We start from the raw sequence: 24,627 nt of genomic DNA, 5'->3' as shown, positions 1-24,627 counted from the left end.
TAAGGAATGCAGAAGTCGCCATGAAAAAACCGGGGTAGCCTACATAGAAATGTAGAAACCAGCTGCGACCGGCATACAGAAAACTTCCAGGGGGGAGAAAGTACCAGACAGGTGCAGACGACGGCAAGGTCCAAGAGGACTGCCCCTTCGCCATGTAGCACAACTAAGCAGAAAAAACAAGGGAATACCGAAAACACCTGGACCCAGAAGGAACTACGGGGCCCTGTCCGATACCAGAGCAATCAGCTGAAAATTCAGACAGGTGTGTGTGGCGCTCAGAGGTCCTGTCCTTGACCCGTCAGGGAGGACGTCCAGCAATGATAAAAGCCGTGGACCCAGAAGGATTCCGTGTGGCGGACATCCAGCGATGACAGAAAACCGCAACCGCGGCCGATGCCACCAGCTACGTGTCCAAACAAGGTAGAAGATCCAGTGGAGATCCTTGTACTTCACCAGGAATGGGCCGCTCAGCAATTAGGAAACAACGCGAGTACTCCCCTATAACATGGGGTAACGCGGAGCACAGCATACCGTAGTACCGTAAAGAGAAGGCAAGAGCAACTACAGCACAAAGGCCAACAACCACCTGGCCACGGAGTAGGGAGCGTGGTTGAATGAGGACCACCCGCCGGATCAGACAGATCGGTCATATACTGGAGCTACCAGAAGTAGCAGTAGACTGACAAGGTGGGGGTTGGGCTGGCCCACACCTGCCAGACATGGTAACCATGCACATGCTGAACGAAGGGGGCCTGGTGCAGACAGTGCCTTGAGAGGTACAAGGAGACCAATGAGCGCGACAGTAAAGGAGTGGCAGATGTATGGAAGAACCAAATGGATGGAACCAACAACCGCAGCACAGATTAGAACTCGTGGGCAGAAAACACCCAGTAATACAGAAACTGTCTGAGCTACAGACCGCACCACAGGGCCCAGCGCTTGGGGTACTACAAACACACGCCTAAAATATGGGTAAAGTGGCTGCATGTTGCCAACTAAGGAGAGTGGAAACATAGCCACAGCATCTGGGAATGAGACAGCATTCGGAGGGTACAGGTACACAAAAGAAAATAGAGAATTGACGTGCTTAATTAAAGAAACTTGATACCTTTATTAATGAATGGGTATGAGCAAGAGTGATCAATATACTCGGATGCTCTTGATATAAAAAAATGCAAACAGCGAACCTCCTATTAGAGATAGGTGGTACAAGTAAATCACTATAGTGACGGGGATGATAAAGGGTAGGTCTTTGGGAAAGTTTCTCTCCCTAGACAACCCTACGGAACTATGTCCTGAAGCACAGGGATGTCCCCTAATGGTGGAGACACCCTGCCCCCGTACCTAAGCCTAGATATGGCCCTAGTGATGCCCTACTTAGCAAAGCTGGATCGAGAAATATTAATCCAGAGAAGCAAAACGAAAAAATAATAAGTCAAATGTAAATGATAGAAAGACAACCCCAACGCGTTTCGGCTGCATACAGCAGCTCATCAGGAGGTGATGGCAGTGTAGTCAACGTAGGGAATGAAGTAAGCAAAAGAATTTCTATTATAAGAAACTGTAGTGCTTAGAAAAATAAGATGGTACTTAGCTCCTTGGCATACTTGATGGTGCTGTGTATACAGATATGTATCTCTTGTCCGTATATATGATGGATTCAGACAGAGGGAGACCCTGTAACAGGCACAGCTGGTATGCTGGGAGGCTGGAGCCCTCCAGCCTCCCAGCATACCAGCTGTGCCTGTTACAGGGTCTCCCTCTGTCTGAATCCATCATATATACGGACAAGAGATACATATCTGTATACACAGCACCATCAAGTATGCCAAGGAGCTAAGTACCATCTTATTTTTCTAAGCACTACAGTTTCTTATAATAGAAATTCTTTTGCTTACTTCATTCCCTACGTTGACTACACTGCCATCACCTCCTGATGAGCTGCTGTATGCAGCCGAAACGCGTTGGGGTTGTCTTTCTATCATTTACATTTGACTTATTATTTTTTCGTTTTGCTTCTCTGGATTAATATTTCTCGATCCAGCTTTGCTAAGTAGGGCATCACTAGGGCCATATCTAGGCTTAGGTACGGGGGCAGGGTGTCTCCACCATTAGGGGACATCCCTGTGCTTCAGGACATAGTTCCGTAGGGTTGTCTAGGGAGAGAAACTTTCCCAAAGACCTACCCTTTATCATCCCCGTCACTATAGTGATTTACTTGTACCACCTATCTCTAATAGGAGGTTCGCTGTTTGCATTTTTTTATATCAAGAGCATCCGAGTATATTGATCACTCTTGCTCATACCCATTCATTAATAAAGGTATCAAGTTTCTTTAATTAAGCACGTCAATTCTCTATTTTCTTTTGACCTATTTCCTACGTGTAACCTATCAATAGATATCTTGTTAAGTGTCTTTAAAGTACAGGTACACAACCTGTAAAGTAGAAATATGGCTGTGTTAGAGGAACTACATTTAAGATCGAAGCAATGTGGCCGCATGGTGCACCCTAGACCCAGAGAGGTGCAACAGCAACCGCGTTAAGAATGGAACCCAGTAGGGCCGCACGGTACCACAAAGAACAAGACAGGTGCACACCACAATCAGGTAGGTGCAATGGCAACAGAAACAGGGCCGCATAGTACACCCTAGAAGCCAGACAGGTTGAACGGCTGCAGCATCGGAGACGGTTCAGGGACTCTACCCATGAAGGGAGTAAGATGGCCGTTTGGTGCACACTATGATGAGGTAGGTGCAATGGCCACGGCAATTGGAGGAGGCCTCAATATCTCGTCCTGTAAGGAAAGAAAATGCCACATGGAACACCATAAAGCCGGACAGGAGGAACGGCTACCGCATCCGGAGATGGCTCAGGTACTCCACCTGTTAAGGGATCAAGGCAGCAGGGAACAGACAGGTAACTGAACCGGACAGGGGCAATTCTAAGGCAATTGAAAGTGGCCTCTACATTCCGCCCGTAGGGAGAAATGTTGCCGCATGGAACACAACAGAGCCCGCCAGGGGTATCGGCTACAGCACCGGAGATGGCGTAGGTACTCTACCTGTGAAGGGAGCAAATTGGCTGGGAACAGACAGGCGCAATTGCAGCGGCAATTAAAGGCAGCCTGTATCTCTCGCCAGGAAGGGAGAAATAGTGTCGCATGGAACACCATAGCGCCAGCCAGGGGAATCGGCTACAGCATCAGGAGATGGTGTAGGTACTCCACCTATGACAGGAGCAAAGTGGCTGGGAACAGACAGGTGCAATTGCAACGGCAATTGAAGCGGCCTGTATATCTCACCCGGAAGGGAGAATAGTGCTGTATGGAACACCATAGAGCCAGCCAGGAGTAATGGCTTCTGTAGGTACACTACCTAAGCAAAGGGGCAAGGCGGCTGTACAATTGCCCTGAACTCACCAACCTACAGGAGGCGATAGCCGAGCTAACCGCTTGCCCAGAACAGGAACTCCCTGCAATGAGGTAGAGTGGCGAACACCAACACCAGGATGGGGACCCCACGGAAACACTCTCAAATGTGTAGAGGATAACCCCTGGTATAGGGGAACCAGGAAGGCTTGTCAGGGACAGCCTATGGCAGTGGTGCAGGAACCACCCTGTTAAGGAGAAGGCGTACGTATCAGACACCGGGTAGGTGACTCAGTATGCTAAACACGGGGACGGCTGCCTTACCTGTGCGGTTGAATACCTGTGCGGTCAGGGGAGCACCATCCGAAAATCCACTAGAGGTGATACCAACCCTATTTAGGTAGGAGAGGTTCCTCTGTGCACGTAGTCTTGACCTCCCAGAGGGCTTCTATATGGAGGAAGACCGCCTGATGCTCTGTTCCGAGGGAATCGGTGCAGAGGTGTCCCCAGAGGCAACGGATGGGGTGACAGGAAGGATTCGTCACCAGCCTCAGGCCTGTCCTGGGGGGGATCCGAGGATGCCGAGGAGGGGTGGGACCCCGTTGAGACCACCCGAGGGTGTACTGTGAGCTACCCCTCGCCGAACCCGGGTGCAGGTACCCCTAACTGAGCATGCCCCATCTGCAGGGAGGACCCTGGAGGGCAGAGGTGGCCGCAATATGGGTTGGTAGCGTGCCAGCGACACTGCTAGGGAGAGTCGGCCAAGGTTCCCATGGCATTGACACGGAGGGACCCATTCATGGGGAACCTACACAAAAAGATTGTTCAGGGAAAACAATGGGATCTGGGAAGAGGTACTGCACACCAGCAGGGACAGGCTGACCACATGGCAGCCATTGTAGACAGCGAACGCACGTGAAAACACGTGGCGACCGAGGAGCTGTTGGGAGAAGAGATGCTCAAAAAGCAGCCAGCAGAGGCTGTCTATCCTGACCCGGACGCAGTGTTCCCCCAAAGAGGTGCAGCAGCAGCTTGTTCCCTAAAAAGAGGTGGTCAGTAGGGCTGCAGGGGACATGAAGCAATCGAGGGGTTAACCACCCCCTCCAACAGAAAAAACACGTTAGCCCAGGAAAGGGAGAGGAGATAGCTCCTCCCGAGGGCCGGACGGGGCTCAGAAAAGCCCGGGAAGCAAGGGGGAGGGGCCGGGAAAATTGAGGCCTAGCAGGCCCAAAAGCCGGGGCCTCGATTTATGAGGCGGCCGGGAATGGAGCAAAGGGGGCGGGGTGAACCGCGGCCGACAGAGGGCCCACCGGACCATAAAAATAGGTGAGTAGGGTAGGGGGGGGGGAAGCGACACCTGGGGATAGGCAGATCAGGGCAAACGGAGCACCTGGGAGCCGGGGACAGGCCATAGAAGATGAGGCCTAGTCCCGGCAGAAGCCGGGGACTAAAGTAGCGGGGAAGCCAGGGAGAGACTGTGTGGCCAGGGAGGAGAGAAAAGACCAACCGAGGGGGAAAGGAAGGGAGGAAAAACCATGAATATAAACCCCCCCAGGAGGGAGGGGGGGGGGGGTTGGCTAGGAGGAAAGAAGAGGCTCCCCAGGACCCCCAGCTAAGGTGGATCCCATCCCCCTGGCCACAGAAGGGAACCTAACCCTGGGGCAGGGACACAGGGACAGGGGAGTATACTCACCATCCGATATACTCACCATCCGATGTCTTCGGGCGCAGCACGGTCACCCCTTCGGCAGACTCAACACGGGAACCGTGGGAATGCCGGCAAGCCACTGCGGATGCAGTCCGTGGGGACTGGGTGACCGGCGATGGTACCGAAGTACGCGCCCGCAGGGGGGGCAACTAAAGTGGAACACGATGGAGCCCCAGCCTGCAGCAGGTATAACGGTGGAAAAAAACCGACCTGCGGAAGAGAGAAAAAAAAAAAAGAAAAAGAATAAAAATAAACAGCAGAACCTGCAAAAAAAGCAGGACAGGTCTGCCTCCTACGGACACTAGACTAAAACTGAATAGCCTCGTGCCTGTGGAGAGGGTATAGCCCACCTGGGAGGAGCCAACACTTTTTGTGTCTAGTGCCTCCTAGTGGTAGTTGGACATATACCCATGGTGCTGTGTCCCCCAATGCCATGCACGAGAAAGTGTAATATAGAGCAACCAAAAATCATATGTACCCTAAACTAGTACCAACAAAACTGCCACCCTATCCCGTAGTTTCTAAAATGGGGTCACTTTTTTTGAGTTTCTACTCTAGGGGTGCATCAGGGGGGCTTCAAATGGGACATGGTGTCAAAAAACCAGTCCAGCAAAATCTGCCTTCCAAAAACCGTATGGCATTCCTTTCCTTCTGCGCCCCGCCGTGTGCCCGTACAGTGGTTTACGACCACATATGGGGTGTTTCTGTAAACTACAGAATTAGGGCCATGAATAATGCGTTTTGTTTGGCTGTTAACCCTTTCTTTGTAACTGGAAAAAAAATATTAAAATGGAAAATCTGCCAAAAAAGTGAAATTTGGAAATTGTATCTCTATTTTCCATTAAATCTTGTGCAACACCTAAAGGGTTAAAAATGTATGTAAAATCAGTTTTGAATACCTTGAGGGGTGTAGTTTCTTAGATGGGGTCACTTTTATGGAGTTTCTACTCTAGGGGTGCATCAGGGGGCTTCAAATGGGACATGGTGTCAAAAAAACAGTCCAGCAAAATCTGACTTCCAAAAACCAAACGGCGCACCTTTCACTCTACGCCCCGCTGTGTGGCCGTACAGTAGTTTACGGCCACAAATGGGGTGTTTATGTAAACGGCAGAGTCAGGGCAATAAAGATACAGTCTTGTTTGGCTGTTAACCCTTGCTTTGTTAGTGGAAAAAATGGGTGAAAATGGAAAAATAGACAAAAAAATAAATTTTCAAATTTCATCCCCATTTGCCAATAACTCTTGTGCAACACCTAAATGGTTAACGACGTATGTAAAATCAGTTTTGAATACCTTGAGGGGTGTAGTTTCTTAGATGGGGTCACTTTTATGGAGTTTCTACTCTAGGGGTGCATCAGGGGGCTTCAAATGGGACATGGTGTAAATAAACCAGTCCATAAAAATCAGCCTTTCAAAAACCATACGGCGCACCTTTCACTGTACGCCCCGCTGTGTGGCCGTACAGTAGTTTACGGCCACATATTGGGTGTTTCTGTAAACGGCAGAGTCAGGGCAATAAAGATACAGTCTTGTTTGGCTGTTAACCCTTGCTTTGTTAGTGGAAAAAATGGGTGAAAATGGAAAAATAGACAAAAAAATGAAATTCTCAAATTTCATCCCCATTTGCCAATAACTCTTGTGCAACACCTAAAGGGTTAACGACGTATGTAAAATCAGTTTTGAATACCTTGAGGGGTGTAGTTTCTTAGATGGGGTCATTTTTGGGAGTTTTCTATTATCTAAGCCTCACAATATGACTTCAAACCTGAACTGGTCCATAAAAAGTGGGATTTTGAAGATTACTGAAAATTTTCAAAATTTGCTTCTAAACTTCTAAGCCTTGTAACATCCCCAAAAAATAAAATATCATTCCCAAAATGCTACAAACATGAAGTAGACATATGGGGAATGTAAAATCATCACAATTTTTGGGGGTATTACTATGTATTACAGAAGTAGAGAAACTGAAACTTTGAAATTTGCAAATTTTTGAGATTTTTTGGTAAATTAGGTATTATTTTGTGCAAAAAAAATAATTTTTTTTACTTCATTTTACCAGTGTCATGAAGTACAATATGTGACGAAAAAACAATCTCAGAACGGCCTGGATAAGTCAAAGCGTTTTAAAGTTATCAGCACTTAAAGTGACACTGGTCAGATTTGCAAAAAATGGCCTGGTCCTAAGGTGTAAAAAGGCTGTGTCCCTAAGGGGTTAATATAAATACAGGTGCCGGCAGCAGAATCGCATAGCTGGTCGCTGTGATCAGCGGCAGTTAACCCCTCAGATAAGGCACCTAAGGGGTTAACTACAGCTGATCACAGCGACCAGCTATGCAATTCTGCTGCCGGCACCCGACTCCTGTATTAAAGGTTAATCATCATTGGTGGCGCAGTGCGCCCTGCCCCCAGTATTAAAGTAATTAGTGGCGCAGTGTGCCACCCCCCAAGTATTAAAATAATTGGTGGCAGTGGCCACAGGGTCGTCGCCCCCCCCCCCCCCTTCCTCATTGGTAGCAGTTCCGATCAGAGACCCAGCAGTGTAATCCTTGTAATCCTGGGGCTCTGATCAGTCACCATGGCAGCCAGGACGCCATGGTAACCTCCCTGCTGCTGTGTGCACTATGCACAGGGCAGCAGGGAGAGTGTGAAGTCCTATTCACCCCGATAGAGATCTATCAGGATAAATAGGACAAGGGATGAAAAGATCCCACGTTCTGGCCCCTAAGGGGGGGAAAAAAAAGTACCAAAATATTAAGTATAAATTGCCCTCTTTCCCAATTTTACATATAAAATATATACCGTATTTTTCGCCGTATAAGACGCACTTTTTCTTCCCCCAAAATGGGGGAGAAATGCCCCTGCGTCTTATACGGCGAATGCAGTCAGTTTTACATCGCTGGCAGCGATGTAAAGAGAGCGAGGACTCGGGGAGGGACTGGGAGGAGCTGGGGCCGGCAATAGCGGCGGGGCGGTGCAGTCACTGTACTAAAGGCCCGCCCCGCCGCTCCGGTGTACTAATAAAATATGTCATATTCAATGAATGGTTATTAAATATGCCCCTTTATGCCTAATAGTACCTTAAATCCTAAGCTCATCCGTACAATGCAGGCCGGGCGGGCGGCAGCGTAACTCACTGATGTCACGTGCCTGCGCCGCCTACTTTATGAATGAAGCAGGCGGCGCAGGCAAGTGACGTCAGTGAGTGACGCGCCGCGCCGGCTGCCTGGCCTGCCGGCATTGTACTGAAGCGCTTAGGAGTTAAGGTACTTTTAGGAATAAAGAGGCATATTTAATAACTATTAATTGAATAAGACATATTATATTAGTATATTGGAGCGGCAGGGGATCTGTGGATGGCACAGGTTATGGGCTGGGAGGGTCTGTGGATGACACATGTATACAGTGTCCGTCATCCACAGATCCCCCCCAAACATTGTCCGTCATCCACAGCCCCCCATAACAGTGGCCGTCTCCACAGATCCCCCATAACGTGTCCGTCATCCACAGATCCCCCATACAGTGTCCGTCAGCCACGATCCCCCATAACAGGTCCAGTCATCCACAGATCCCCCATAACAGTGCTCATCATCCACACAATCCCCCCATAACAGTGTCAGTCCATCCACAGTCCCCCCCATAAAAAAAAAACAGTGGTCCGTCTCACAGATCCCCCCATAACGGTCAGTCATCCACAGATCCCCACATAACAGTGTCAGTCATCCAAAGATCCCCCATACCAGTGGTCAGTCATCCACAGATCCCCCATAACGTGTCAGTCATCCAACAAATCCCCCCATAACAGTGTCAGCATCCACAGATCCCACTAACAGTGTCAGTCATCCACGATCCCCCCTAACAGTGTCCGTCATCCACAGATTCCCCCCATAACAGTGCAGTCATCCACAGATCCCCCATAACAGTGTCAGTTCCATCCACAGATCCACATAACAGTGTCCCGTCATCCAAGATCCCCCCCATAACAGTGTCCGTCATCCACAGATCCCCCCATAACAGTGTCCGTCATCCACAGATCCCCAGTAATAGTGCCATCCACAGACCACCTAGTTCCAAACCCACCAAACCCACAGCACACCTTTTGGTTAAAAATATTTTTTTTCTTATTTTCCTCCCCAAAAACCTAGGTGCGTCTTATACGCCGGTGCGTCTTATACGGCGAAAAATACGGTAAACAATAAATAACCACGTCTGAAAAGTCCAAACTATTTAAATATTTTAAAAATCTCCTATGCGGTGAGCGCCGCAACAGGAAAAATAAATAAATTAAAACTGCAATTCTCCATTTTTTATTTTTTTTATGCGGAATGCACGCAGCCTTTTTAGTGGTTTTTTTTCCCCGGGTGGTATCGAGTATCGCAAAACTTTTTTATGGTATTAAAAACTAATAAAAATTTTAGTATCGCAACAACCCTAATTACATGCGACCTTTAGCATGGAAATGGCTGTGGATTTCATGTTCCTATTGCAAAGGTTGATCCACAGTGAAGATCCACGGCATAAACCGACACACTGCAGATAAATTGGTACATAGGATAGGTCACCAGTATCTGATCGGTGGGGGTCTGACACCCGGGAGCCCCAATGATCAGCTGTTTGAGAAGTCAGCAGCACTCCCGTGAGCGTGGCGGCCTTCTCGCAGCTTACCAGGCACCGCACCATACACTATATAGCGGCTGTGCTTCGTATCGCAGTGCAGCCCCATTCACTCGAATGGAACCGAGCTGCTCCTAGGCCACGAGACCGATGTACATGATGTCACTGGCCTAGAAGACAGCAGCTTGATCAGCAGGGGTCCCGGATGACAGACCCCCCCCCCCCCCATCAGATCCTGAAGATAGGTCATGCGTCTAAAAATGTCAGAAAACCCCTTTAAGCTTCGGATTTATTTGCACGGCGTCTAAGAGATCTCTTTAAATCTCATCCACGTTTCTGGTACCGTAAAAGCCAGTGGATTTGCCACACAAAAATTGGCAGCGCCAAATCTGCAGCATATCCACCAGATAGGAGCATTGACCTTTAGGCTGCACCTAGAGGACAGGAGGTGGCACTTGCACTCGTGGTCAGTGCAGAGGAGGATGGGTGTGCTCATCCATGCCACTGCTGTTACCTGCACAGGACGATGTGCACCCACAGACCGGAGACTGACCGGACTACAACATGGCCGCCAAGACTCACCAGGGCAGCTCGTACGTCCCAGCCGAGCCTTTACTCCCCGACCCAGTGTTCTGCGGCTCCTTGCTACTCTGCTGCACGTCCTCCATTTCCACCTCCATGTTTATTTCCCGCCGGCGCCACACGAACACAGCGCTGTCACCAATACGTCAGCAGAGCGCGCCTTCTTCACGGAGTCTGCGCACTGCCATGGATGGCCGCTGTCAGGCGCCAGAAGTTCATATAGCTGTAAAATATGAACACACATTTCATAGATGAAGTGCGCGCGTTCCATTAGCTATAAAGAGGCGCGTAGTTCCCTAGCGCGCCCTCTAGTCGTCGCTCTTCCACATGACTTGATATAGGCCGCTTATTACATCGGATTTATCTCCCCTCAGACTTTGGGCTCATGCACACGAACATGTTTTTTCTGTGTCTGTCCTGTTTTTTTTTCCAGCCTGTATGTGGAAACGTTCACTTCGACAGGGCCGCAAAAAAATAAATAAATATGGAAATGGAGTGTGCATTCCGTGTCCCCATGGCTGTTTTGTAAAAAAAAATTGGATTATGTCCTATTATTGTCCGCGTTACAAACATAGATTAGACAGTTCTATTAGGGCTGGCCGTTCCATTTCGAAAATGCAGAGACCGGCTGTGTGCTGTCCAAATTTTGCATAACGGCCGGTCCCTAAGGAAACATTTACACGAACGTAAGCCATACATGCCCATGTTGCGGACCGCAAATTGCAGTCTGTAATGCATGGGCACCGGCCGTGTGAATCCCATATTGTGGCACAGGCCCATTCACTTGAATGGGTCAAAGACCCGCAATATATGCAAAAGATATACCTATTCTTTTGCGGTGCAGAGGCATGTAGCAAAAAGCCCACAGAAGCACTTCCATGAAATTCCGTTCCTCCCCAAAAAAAACGGAACAGACATGGAAAGAAAATTAGTTTGTATGCATAAAACCTTAGAAGCCGCTTCTTAGCAAACTCCAAAATGTGTTATGCAAGATGCTTTAGGCTACATTCACACGAAAGTTGTTTGTTTCCGCGTCCGTTCCGGTTTTTCTTGTGAATAGGATGGGGACCCATTCATTTCAATGGGTCCGCAAAAAATCGGGACAGCACGCCGTGTGCTGTCCGCATCACTATGTCCGTTCAGTAGCCCCGCAAAAAAAAAATAGAGCATGTCCTATTCTTGTCCGTTTTAGACATTGTTACAATGGATTCCCCCAAAAAAAGATGGCATACGGATGTCATCTGTTTTTTTTTTTTTTTGCGCATCCGCAATCAGCTCCAAAACTGAACTTGTCACCTCTTTTTTTCCATACCAAAGAGCCTGTGGCGGGTCTCCATGGGAACATAATGAAATTCACAGGCTGCAATGGTATTTCACGATCAAATGTCCGGGCCCCCAGGGGGATGTAAAAAGTGTTAAAAAAATCACTCCCTTTTCCCCATAATAAAAGTTAATTAAAAAATAAAGATTAGCGGGGTCATTTATTATACTGAAATCCGAAATCTGCAACGTCTCCCCGCTAACACCAGGTCCAAAAAAGTGGGCGTGATGGGGAAGGGGACGGGCTGGCAGTTAGGCGTAGAAAATGTTCTAATAGACAGCTTAGAAGCTGGTTTACATTTAGACTGGCGCCGTATACACCGACGTTATGTAGAGGCCGGCACCTATTTATAACTTCGGCAGGTCCACCACCACATATAGGAGTTATTAAGACCAGCGTCTAAAACGCCGGTCCTAATAAATGATCCCCTATAGGTATTGCCATGACCCAAAACGCCGTACTATTAAAAACAGACTTTTTAGATTTTTTTATCTATTAAAACAGACGAAAAACTGTACAAATGTGATATCATTGTAATCGCACTGACCGGTAGAATGAAGTTTTATCGCACAGGGAACACCGTTAAAACTAGACCCATTAAACTGTGGCAGAATTGTGTGTTTTTTTTCAAATTCCACCCAATTTGACATTTTTGTCAGCTTCTTTCTACATCATATGCAATATTAAATGGTGCTATTAGAAAATGCAACTTGTCCCGACTGTGAACAGAAAAAAAATAAAGTTCTGACTTCGGGAATGCAGGGAGTAAAGAAACTCAAACACGGTAAATTGTAAGGTTGTAAAGGGGTTGAGGTTAAATGAGTGAAATATTTTTTTTCAGCTGGGTTCAGCTCTCAACTATATTTTTCTTAGTCCTATAGACTTTAGGGTTCATGCACACGACTGTTGGCTTTTTTGCTATCCGCAAAACACGGATACCAGCAGTGTGCATTCCGCAGTTTGCGGAACGGAACGTCTGGCCCCTAATATAACAGTCCTATCCTTGTCCGTGATGCGGACAATAATAGGACATGTTTTATTTATTTATTTATTTATTTTTTGCAGAACGGCCATGCGGACATATGGACACGGAATGCACACTGAGTCATTTCCAATTCTTTTGCGGCCCCATTGAGGTGAATGGTTCCGCATATGGGCCACTAAAAAACCCTGGAAAAGACACAGAAAAAAATATGTACATGTGCATGAGCCCTCAAAGTAGTAGCTCGGTGGGGTCCCAGTGATCAGATACTCATCACCTATCTTGTGGATTAGTGACCAATATATAATCTGGGCCAACCCTTTTCAGCAGACTATCCCACTGCCATGGGCGTCAGCAGTAGGGGGCAAGGGGGGGAAAGTGCCCCCCCCTGGAATCACCCCCCCCCCCACCCCCCGAGCTGCTCAGAACTGGGGGAGGGTGGCGACGGGGCACAGGGAGATGAGCGCTTCCATTGTGGAAGCGTTCATCTCCATAGTCATCTGTATCGCCGTCCTCAGGACAGCGATACAGATGACTGTGCTGAGGCAGGTGAGGGAGAGGCGTGTCCCTTTCCTCTGATATGCTGCAGGTACTAGGGCGGCAGCCTATCAGAGGCCGGTGCAGGCGGTGCAATGACATAATCACGCCGCCTGAGCCGTACAGCGCGGGACACAGGCCGGAAGGAGGTAAGTATAAGTGCTTATTTTTTTGTGTACAATACTGATGGCTACTGGCACATAATTGGGGTCTCTGGCTACTGGCACATAATTGGGGTCTCTGGCTACTGGCACATAATTGGGGTCTCTGGCTACTGGCACATAATGGGGGTCACTGGCTACTGACACATAATGGGGGTCTCTGGCTACTGTTTTTTAAATGATAGGCCTTTTTTCTCATGGATTTAAAGCAAAGTTATCAGCAGTCAGGCATGTGCATGTGGGTTCTTGTGCATAGCAGTCAAAGGTGGGGCCCATCTACCCCAGCATTGGCTTGACAAATGTGGAGCAGTTTTATCTAGATTGCTATGGGCCATCCAAGCCCATGAGATCTGGTATTTGTCCAGTTTTTCCTGGGGCTGAAACTGGTCTCAAATATTAAACTCAGTGTCAACGGTTTACACAAGACAGCAGGGTCACATTGAACAAAGTAAGAATCTAAACACTCAGCAGGTTATTCAATTCGAACCTGGAACTAGATATTACTATAACTAGTTTTCAGCAGGGGGCAGTAATAAGTTTAAATATTTACAATAAATAGGATACAGCGGCTCACTGCTACTTCGTATGGATAGGTGCTCACCCTCAGGTCCTACCCTCAGGACCAAAAGAATTGAAGTAACGTAAATATATAAATGAGGGGGCACACGCAAAAGGAAAACACTATTGGATGATGCAAACTAAATTTAATGTTATAAAAGCAAACCCCTAAAATACACATAAAACATACATCCAAAAATCTGAATATGCAATATGCAGCAATAAAATGCAATAAATAGCAACAAACAGCACCAATGTCCCACTAGTGGTTGTAAGTATAAGGATCACTGCCGTATAGCCCACAATTGTACAATGTTCCAATTGGGAAGTATAGTGGAGACGTCTAGATTGATGGTAATCGATATCTCTCACTGTGAATACAGCACTGCAACCCCTTAGGGTGATGTTAAAGAGCCCGCACCGTGCTGCAGCTATGGTGTTGCGGCTATAGACAATATTCCAACTGGAAAATGAGGTATAGGCGTCTCAATCGCTGAGTGTTAATGTCCTGTGTCCTTAGGTGCGTATAGCACTGCAACCACTTGGGGTGCTAATGGTGACTCAGATCGGATGTCAAAGTCCGGTATTGGAATTATACAGAGATGCGTATGCACCCTCCAAGTTACTTACTAGTTCTTGCGGCTGTAGCTTCTTAGTCTTACCCCTTCTTGCTGCGGAACTGCAGCGCTGATCTCCCAGGTAGCCGTACACGGCCGGCTGTGGCATCTCACGTGACCTGGTCTCTGAACTTCCGGGTAGACGCTTGTATGTGACGTCACTACTATGCGGCTGTAACTTGATAATGGAGGTAAATGTCCAACTTCTTTATTCGTTGTTCGGAATCCACGCTCACTCTGATATGCCAGACGCGTTTCAGGGTCTTACACCCCTTCCTCAGTGGCCACCGAGTAAGTGGATTCTCACTCCTTAAGTATCGTATTGTTCCACCCATCAATTAACTCTCTTGTGCTTGTTCTAATGTATGGGGTGGATTTGGTTGCTGTTTTTCTTCCATTGTTATAAAATAGCACAATTAAATGGCATTCACAATAATGATAAAATTATAAATGACTAATAAAAATATAAATATTGTTACCATATATCATAAAACATTATAAAACCATTCTATGGGTAATCTGCATGGTCAGGACATAATTTTCAGGAAAACCGCATTGAAACCGCATCAGTATGAATTGTGTCTCACATGCGGTTTTTATATTTTTATATCCAGCAGGATCAAATAGTCCCTTTTAAGGTCAATGGACCCAAAACAGCATCAATCTATATTATTATTCAATGCGTCTTTATGCTCCATTGTTCTTATTTCATCTGGGCACTCAATTCTTATACAGTTATTGAACATACTAGGGGGATTCAGGCACTACATGAGCAGTTATCAGGAAGAGAACTCTCTGAGGAACAATTAGGGTTCCTACTGGATGGAGTAAGATACATCCTTACTCATAATTATTTTGCTTTTGAGCAGGAGTTTTATCTACAATGTACCGGCACCGCCATGGGCACCAGATTCGCCCCCAGCTATGCCAACCTCTTTTTGGCCCAATGGGAGAAGGAAACCATTTTGCCCAGGCTGGGGACGGATCTGGTGCTGTGGCGGCGGTACATTGATGATATCTTGTTCATTTGGTGCAATACAACTGAATCCCTCAATTTATTTCTCAGTGATATAAATAAAAATGATAGCAATCTGATATTCAGTCCAACTATCAGTAAAGAAAGGGTTGAATTCCTGGATTTGGAAATATGGATCAAAGGCAATCAGCTACAATGTAATACCTTTTTCAAGCCAGTGGCCAAAAATAGCTTCATCAGATTTGCTAGTTGCCATCTTCCTCGATGGCTGATGAACATACCAACCAGCCAGTTTCGCAGACTGAAGCGAAATTGTACGGTTGATAGCAAGTTTGATGAAGAGGCCGCTGGCTTGAAACAACAATTTGTAGAAAGAGACTATCCAATCCAGATTATAGAGAAATCATTAGAGAAAGTAAAAAAGATGGAAAGGAAAAGTTTCTTTGAGGTAGGTTTACCACAAATACAGGATGAAAAAATAAGAATCATTCTTCCATATAGTTCCCAACATAGAATGATAGAAAGAAGCACCCGTAAACATTGGGAACACCTGCTAAATGATAAACTGATTGGCCCATTGTTAAGCGATGTACCAAAAATAACATATACAAGGGCAAACAATTTAGCAGGTAAAGTAGCCCCAACTGTAATAATCAAAATGGATAATCAACAACAACAAAAACAGAAAAAGAATTGGCTGATAACCAATGGATTTTTCAAATGTGGAAAATGCACTAATTGCTAAATCACCAGCTTTCCCAAAAAAACAACTAGGGTAACATCTACAGTAAATTCGTTTAGTGTAGAAATACAAGAATGCCTGACCTGTGACTCCACAGATGTGATATACCTGCTGGAATGTGGATGTAGGAAACAATACATAGGGAGAACAAAAAGGACACTCAAAAAGTGGCAAATATAAAGAAAGGTTTAGAAACACATTCCCTGTCGAAACATTTTAAGACCCAACACAATTGTGATCCAACCAGCCTCAAATTTACAGCTATAGAAAAGGTCAAAAAAATGTGGAGAGGAGGAAACCACATTGCACACATGTCGAGACAGGAATCCCGCAGAATTTTCGAGTACGATACCATCATCCCAAGGGGGCTTAATGCGGAGATGGAAGTATTCGGATTCCTGTAGATGTGGGGGGGGGGGGGGGCTGTCTGGTGGGGATGGGACACCACAGTTTGGTCAGTTATGGACACTGTGGTTTCCCATCCCCGCTAGACAGCTTCCCCTAGACACTACCCATAAGAATTGAGTGCCCAGATGAAATAAGAACAATGGAGCATAAAGACGCATTGAATAATAATATAGATTGATGCGGTTTTGGGTCCATTGACCTTAAAAGGGACTATTTGATCCTGCTGGATATAAAAATATAAAAACCGCATGTGAGACACAATTCATACTGATGCGGTTTCAATGCGGTTTTCCTGAAAATTATGTCCTGACCATGCAGATTACCCATAGAATGGTTTTATAATGTTTTATGATATATGGTAACAATATTTATATTTTTATTAGTCATTTATAATTTTATCATTATTGTGAATGCCATTTAATTGTGCTATTTTATAACAATGGAAGAAAAACAGCAACCAAATCCACCCCATACATTAGAACAAGCACAAAAGAGTTAATTGATGGGTGGAACAATACGATACTTAAGGAGTGAGAATCCACTCACTCGGTGGCCACTGAGGAAGGGGTGTAAGACCCTGAAACGCGTCTGGCATATCAGAGTGAGCGTGGATTCCGAACAACGAATAAAGAAGTTGGACATTAGCAAAAACTCCAGCGATTTACCTCCATTATCAAGTTACAGCCGCATAGTAGTGACGTCACATACAAGCGTCTACCCGGAAGTTCAGAGACCAGGTCACGTGGGACGCCACAGCCGGCCGTGTACGGCTACCTGGGAGATCAGCGCTGCAGTTCCGCAGCAAGAAGGGGTAAGACTAAGAAGCTACAGCGGCAAGAACTAGTAAGTAACTTGGAGGGTGCATACGCATCTCTGTATAATTCCAATACCGGACTTTGACATCCGATCTGAGTCATCATTAGCACCCCAAGTGGTTGCAGTGCTATACGCACCTAAGGACACAGGACATTAACACTCAGCGATTGAGACGCCTATACCTCATTTTCCAGTTGGAATATTGTCTATAGCCGCAACACCGTAGCTGCAGCACGGTGCGGGCTCTTTAACATCACCCTAAGGGGTTGCAGTGCTGTATTCACAGTGAGAGATATCGATTACCATCAATCTAGACGTCTCCACTATACTTCCCAATTGGAACATTGTACAATTGTGGGCTATACGGCAGTGATCCTTATACTTACAACCACTAGTGGGACATTGGTGCTGTTTGTTGCTATTTATTGCATTTTATTGCTGCATATTGCATATTCAGATTTTTTGATGTATGTTTTATGTGTATTTTAGGGGTTTGCTTTTATAACATTAAATTTAGTTTGCATCATCCAATAGTGTTTTCCTTTTGCGTGTGCCCCCTCATTTATATATTTAAGTTTAAATATTTGTGCACCTCCTGGCAGTTTGCAAGATTGAGACGGAAACGTTCTTAAAGGGGTTGTCTCATCATGGACAATGGGGGCATATCGCTAGGATATGCCCCCATTGTCTTATAGGTGCGGGTCCCACCACTGGGACCCGCACCTATATCGAGAACGGAACCCCACAAGTGAAGGAGGGCACACTGCTGGCTTGACTATTTCCGTCAGCCCCATAGAAATGAATGGGCGCGGGGGCCGCAGATGCGCAGTACGCTCCCATTCACTTCTATGGGGAGCCGACTTGGTGGTGGCCGGGCCGGAGTCCTCCAGCCACCACCTTGCGGGGCCCCGTTCTTGATATAGGTGCGGGTCCCAGCGGGTCTCCCAACTTCACTATTCTGTGTGCCGCCAGCCTGAAAAAGGAGAGCAGTCGGTGACTGACAGGAAAGCAGTTCCTCGGGGGGGGGGGGGGGGGGGGGAATAATGGCAGCTTAAAGGGAACACTGGCGGGGTCCACCAGCAGTGTTGAACTGCTGTGTGGATGCCGCACACTCAAAAATAGGGAAAACTGCCGCTTAAGGCGAGATTCTCATCTCGCCTCGTGGCAGAAACTCCCCTGGTCATCTCAGATATTGACAGCATATCGCTAGAACTTTCGTTCTAATACCATGGGACCATTAGATCTAAATTATAAAAATGATCTTAGTGTGTTCTTGTAACTGTCACTATCGAGATGAAGTTGGCAATGTGTATATATGGACATGCCGATGTCTATAGTCCTCCATTTTATGTGAAGAAATAAAGGGTTTGTTTTAACTAGTTGGTTAGTACAGCATTTCACAATCTTCTTTTTTTGATCATTGGACTTTGTAGCTGAGCACCACTGTTGTAGTGGATAAACCACAGTCCCTGGAATCCTTCACGTGTGCCGATGCTTATTTCTTTTGAATTGGTAAAGCCTGGATCTCCAGCCAGTCCACACAGAGATACAGAATCCACATACTGTTGGTGTAACAAGGCCCATTTTTCTCTCATTTTGGACCCTGCCTCCATAATGTTGCATCCATCTAGTGCACAGACATAGCAGCATCAGCACTGCTTCCGCTAGCGTGCTGACACCAGAAATACTGGAGGGCAATAAGTCTATATTATTACTGTGTGGGTGGCTGAAAAGGGGCATATTACTGTGTAGGGTAAATAGGGGCACTATTAGTATGTAGGGCTAAAGGGAAGCACTATTACAGCGTGGGACACATTATTATATTTTGGCGGCATTATAGCTTTGTGGGACACAAAGGGGGTGCTATTACTTTTTGGAGGGAATTAAGGGGGCACTATTATTATTTGCAGCACAATTTAGTGGCACTATTACTGTGTAAGGCACTATGGGGACACTTAGGGGAGGACTATGTGGGGCATAATTACCATCTGGGGGACTACAGAAATTTGCATAGAGATTCAGAATATGCTGGAAAAGCAAAGAGCCAAAGATATCTGGGCAAAAAAACTCTTCAGAGACAAGTGGTGTCCTGAAGAGCATTTGAGAGGTCTGACATTAAAGTTGGATAAGAGGGGCTAACTCATAATCTCTGTTCTAGTTCATCTCAAAAGTGTTCAATGGGGTTGAGCACGGGGCTCTGTGTGGGCCAGTCAAGTTGTTCCCCACCAAATTCACCCAACCATACCTTTATGGACCTTGCTTACTACGCTGGGGCACAGTAATGCTGGAAAATAAAAGGGCCTTCCTTAAACTGTTCTCACAAGGTTAGTGGGAACAGTTTCACTGGAACTAAGGGGCCTAGGCCAACCCCCGAAATACCACCCTATAGCATTATCCCTCCTCCACCGAACTTCACAGTTGGCACAATGCAGTCAGGCAGGTAACGTTCTCCTGGCATCTCCCATGATAATGCTCTCCTTGGCTCCACCTGGCCTCCAGCAATAACTTATCATCACATGTGGGTGCTACAGTTGGCTGTTATTGGCCCCACTGGATGCTAAATGTACAGAGACTAGTGGGGAACCAGGGAGTTGTTGCCACGAGGGCACAAGGGAAGGCTAGTGTATTTTTTTTTTTACTGTGAGTAAATTGTTTGTTTCATTTAAAGCTTTCTTTACTGGATTTTCTTTACTGACTTTCCTATTGAACTCAATTGTGTAAATCTGCCATGTAAATTGACATGCTATAGATTTGAAAATTTGTACTGTATGTCCATTTCTGCTTTGGAAATTTCCAAGGTGTCTGGACAAGATGTTTTCAATTCTCATTCACGTTACTGTATTCCACTGCAGTTTTTCTGTCTGAAATTCCAGATGGCAAATCTTGTGCGGATGTCCTCTAAGTATACCTTTCTGAACTTTTGAAGGCCCTAGCAATGCACTCTGCTACTACCCTTGTGGATTACCAGAGTTCACAAAGTATGGTCTTCCCCCTCCCGCTGCAATGCCTAATAGTTTAGAGGGCATTTTTAACCTACCAATTGAGTTCACTGTGCCAGCTCTTTAGAGGAGAGGGCATGGAATAGATACCCACTAGCACTAAAATAGATTGATTGTTTTTCCCCCAGTCAAATTCACTTGAATGAAACTGGGCTGCAGGACCAAGCACAGCCATCTGTATAACATACTTGCCAACTCTCCCAGAATGTCCGAGAGGCTCCCAGACAAAGTAGAGTCCTCTTGGACAAGTTTGCAATTCTCCTAGGTGCCACAGAAACCTCCTGCCTCCAAGAAAGCTAAAACATAAAAAGCACAAGGTGCTCCATAGTGTAAACTATTCAAAGATAAGCATTTACACCAGATAGAAATAAACTCACCAAATAGAGTTGTGCAAAGACTAGCACAACTCAGTAATTAAGCCTGATGAGTGTATCACGGGAGGCTGCAGCTTCCATCTCGCTTGTCGCTCCACACAGAAGCCAGAAGATCAATCCAAAGAAAAAGAAGACAAGTTCCAGCGAGCTGTCTTCCAAACTGACATTTATTAAAATTAAAACCGCCATGTATAACGCATTTCAGGGCCATCTGCCTCCTTCAGCAGACACAAAGAAATGGCATACTTCAAAAGTTTAAATATCATCAAACGCAGAAAAAGTAAAACAAGGTCAAAGCAATCTATAAAACATGGCATGGATCCAAAGATAAAATATAACAATAGGCATAGATATAAAAATCGACATATAATCTTCTCAAAGTCCATTGATAAACCCATATGTGTGGTACATATCAACTGATCACTAGGTGTCACTGTTATCCATTACTGCTTCACCCATTCTATGGCCTCGCGCCTGAGGCCATAGAACGGTGAAGCAGTAATGGATAGCAGTGACACCTAGTGGTCAGTTGATATGTACCAAACATATGGGTTTATTATCTAACTCATATACATGGGATGAATTTTGAGTGATCCATGTGTACACTGTGTGTGTGTATATATATATATATATATATACAGTCAGGTCCATAAATATTGGGACAGACACAATTGTAACATTTTGGGCTCTATATACCACCACAATGGATTTGAAATGAAACAAACTAGATGTGCTTTAACTGCAGACTGTCAACTTGAATTTGAGGGTATTTACATCCAAATCAGGTGAACAGTGTAGGAATTAAAACAGTTTGGACTTCCGGTTCTGGCGCCGACATGTAAAGAAGCGCGGAGAGCGAGCTCCTCGGCTGCCAAACACTTAACGTATCACACTGCCCGTGCATACCCTTCTCCGAACAACTAGAGTACAACAGTTGAACCAAGAGCTGTGTATGGACCGATACATCATTAACATGGGCAAAAAACTCAAGAGTAGAGTGATATCGTCACCGCTCTAGACCCGACAGAGCATGAAACAGACACAATGGAGTAACAAAACCCTAAACCGGACTCCCTGGTCAACTATATAGACTACAAAGCCTTAGCAGTGGAATTAGCTGCACAATTAGCCCCGGACCTCCGGGAGACATTGGCATCCTCTGTCACGAACATCATGCAGCAGATGCAAGAAACAGTGCAGCAACACGACTCCCGACTGGAAACAGCGGAATCTCGTACACAGGTGGTGGAGGATACCACAGAATCCATTTTATGCAAAATGCAAAGTGTCCTAACCGAAAACAAACGCCTGTGGGACAGGCTAGAGGACCTATAAAACAGATCCAGGCGCAACAACCTGAGAATAGTGGGTCTACAAGAATCGATACAAGCAGGGGAACTGCTAAACATATGCGAACAAGAATTACCCTATGCTTTAGGGATTTTGCGCCATTGCAAAGTCTAACGCGCCCATAGAGTGGGACCTAAACGCCCTGGTGATAACCATCAGCCTGACAGACCCCGACAGGTCATTATGAGGTTCCTGGACTATACAGATAAGAAAGCTATTTTTAGAGCCTTCAAAGCACGTAAAGGTCCAGTCACTCTAAGAGGGACAAAAATACTAATCTTTGGAGACTATTCCGCTGAGGTTACCAAGAGGCGAAAAGCCTTCTCACTGATCTGCACACAGCTACATCGCAGAAATATTAGGTTTGCCTTAATCTACCCGACCTCCCTTCGAGTTTTTCGACTCAGACGGCTCATCAACACTATACAGCTCTCCAGAAGAGGCGACTGTTACGCTTGACAACAACCCATCGCCACAGAATCCAACAGGACTGTTGCAAAGTCATAGCCCGACAGACAGAGGAATCGCAGGGAAATACAGGTCTTCAAGGGCACAAGAAGAGCCTTTCAGAGACCCGGGTAGTCCAGGACTGCAAAACGGGGTCCGTTGAGACTCCAGGACTGAAAAACAAGAAAACCACCTGCACGAGTCTGGATACCATCTTGGACTACAATGTCACCACCAGACATCTGAGAAGCTCTGACAGAAATTTTTCAGAACCTCCTCCTTGAGGTTCCTTTTGTTTTGCTTTCAGTTTCTCATCTCGTTAGCCTCTCTCAGCTGTCATGTAGGTGCACTGATTGCATCCCTTTAAAATCCCTTCCCATACTGCATCACTTTGCAGTTTATACAACTTTCTGGAGTGTATGCATGCTGGAGCTACTACTGAGTCTTCTACAGATAAGTTTTGTTCATTCATTTGTATTTTCCTGTTTGCTGGATCCCAGGTGACCCTGACTCCCTCCGTATCAAGTGTAGGGAGCCGGTGGTCGTGTCCCCTCACTATTATAGGGTGTTCAGGTGTTATACAGTCGAGGTACGAGGATATGCGATCATCTACCATTGAGATTTTTGCATAGGCTGAGCAGTTAGGGAGAGAGCCAGGTCTGTTGCAGGGCTATCCCTTTGGTTCCTTAGTTTTGGATCCAGTCAGTCGGATCTTCATTTTGTGTCTCCTAGTTTTATGTACACCTTCCGTGACATACAAGCGGTGATTGATGTCATATTTCAGTTGCTGTCGTTTGGGCCTGGGAGACGAGGTGTTACCATATTTGAAGGGATGACAGTTTAACGAGCTGAATGTCTTACTGGGTCAAATCCCTGACGCCCTGGTTTCCCAGACCTTAATGGTAAGCTTACTCTATCGTCTTGATATTGTCACGGAAGGTGTACAGGAAACTAGAAGACACAAAATGAAGATCCGACTGACTGGATCCAAAACTAAAGAACAAAAGGGAGAGCCCTGCATCAGACCTGGCTCTTTCCCTAACTGCTCAGCCTATGCGAAAATCCCAATGGTAGATGATCGCATATCCTCGTACCTCGACTGTATAACACCTGAACACCCTATAATAGTGAGGGGACACGACCACCGGCTCCCTACACTTGATACGGAGGGAGTCAGGGTCACCTGGGATCCAGCAAACAGGAAAACACAAATGAACGAACAAAACTTATCTGTAGAAGACTCAGAAGTAGGATCAGCATGCACACACTCCAGGAAGTAATATAAACAGCAAAGTGATGCAGTATGGGAAGGCATTTAAAGGGATGCAATCAGTGAAACTACATGACAGCTGAGAGAGGCTAACGAGATGAGAAAATGAAAGCAAAACAAAAGGAACCTCAAGGAGGAGGTTCTGAAGGACGTCTGTCATAGCTTCTCAGATGTCTGGTGGTGACAGATATGCTATAATGGCGGGGATTAGTGCTGCTCTACCCTTATAATTTAGGCAGCTGGGGAGAGAGGCACTGTTTTCCTAATACTGCTACTCTTTTTACATGCGGAAAAAAGTGAAGTCATGCAGAGCTCTATTATGGTCACTTGTGCCATCTTAAGTGCCTAGAGCTCAAATATTAGTTTTATTTTGTTTTTATTGTTCGATGATGTTGAGATTTTAGTCTCAGGGGAAATTGTTTGTACAGTTATTATTCGGATGTCTGCCAATATTCGCCTTCACAATTAGGGGTCAGCTTAGGGGAAATTATTATTAAGATAGTATCTTGGAATACTAAGGGATTGCGCTAACCTCAGAAGCGCAATAAGGTCCTCAGACATTTAAAGCACCTCCGTGCTAACATTGCCCTCCTACAGGAAACTCATTTGCAAACGGAGGATTCTGTCAAAATGGAGAAAATGTGGGTGGGGAAAGCTTTGGGATCACCCGCGGTTCACCGCAAAGCAGGAGTAATGATATTACTACATAAGAACTTAACGTATAATATCTTAGATTGGACGAATGACGATAATCGAAGATGGTGATCCTTACGTATAATGACAGATGCGGGCAAAATTAC

The 24,627-nt window shown here is 46.0% G+C and overlaps 1 protein-coding gene across 1 annotated transcript in view; it reads right to left on the bottom strand.

Annotated features, from left to right (window-relative positions):
* RFC2 (replication factor C subunit 2) overlaps nt 1-10,423 on the bottom strand; it is a 32,625-nt gene extending 22,202 nt beyond the window's left edge. The window contains exon 1 of the mRNA XM_044286686.1: nt 10,270-10,423. Coding sequence (XP_044142621.1) covers nt 10,270-10,367 — 98 coding nt within the window. The 5' untranslated portion in view covers nt 10,368-10,423. The remainder of the gene's footprint in view (nt 1-10,269) is intronic.
* Between the last annotated feature and the right edge of the window lie 14,204 nt (nt 10,424-24,627).

The sequence above is a fragment of the Bufo gargarizans genome, chromosome 3 (assembly GCF_014858855.1).
Source record: "Bufo gargarizans isolate SCDJY-AF-19 chromosome 3, ASM1485885v1, whole genome shotgun sequence".
In the NCBI taxonomy this organism is placed as follows: Eukaryota; Metazoa; Chordata; class Amphibia; order Anura; family Bufonidae; genus Bufo; species Bufo gargarizans.
This window is presented reverse-complemented; position numbering and strand designations above follow the sequence as displayed.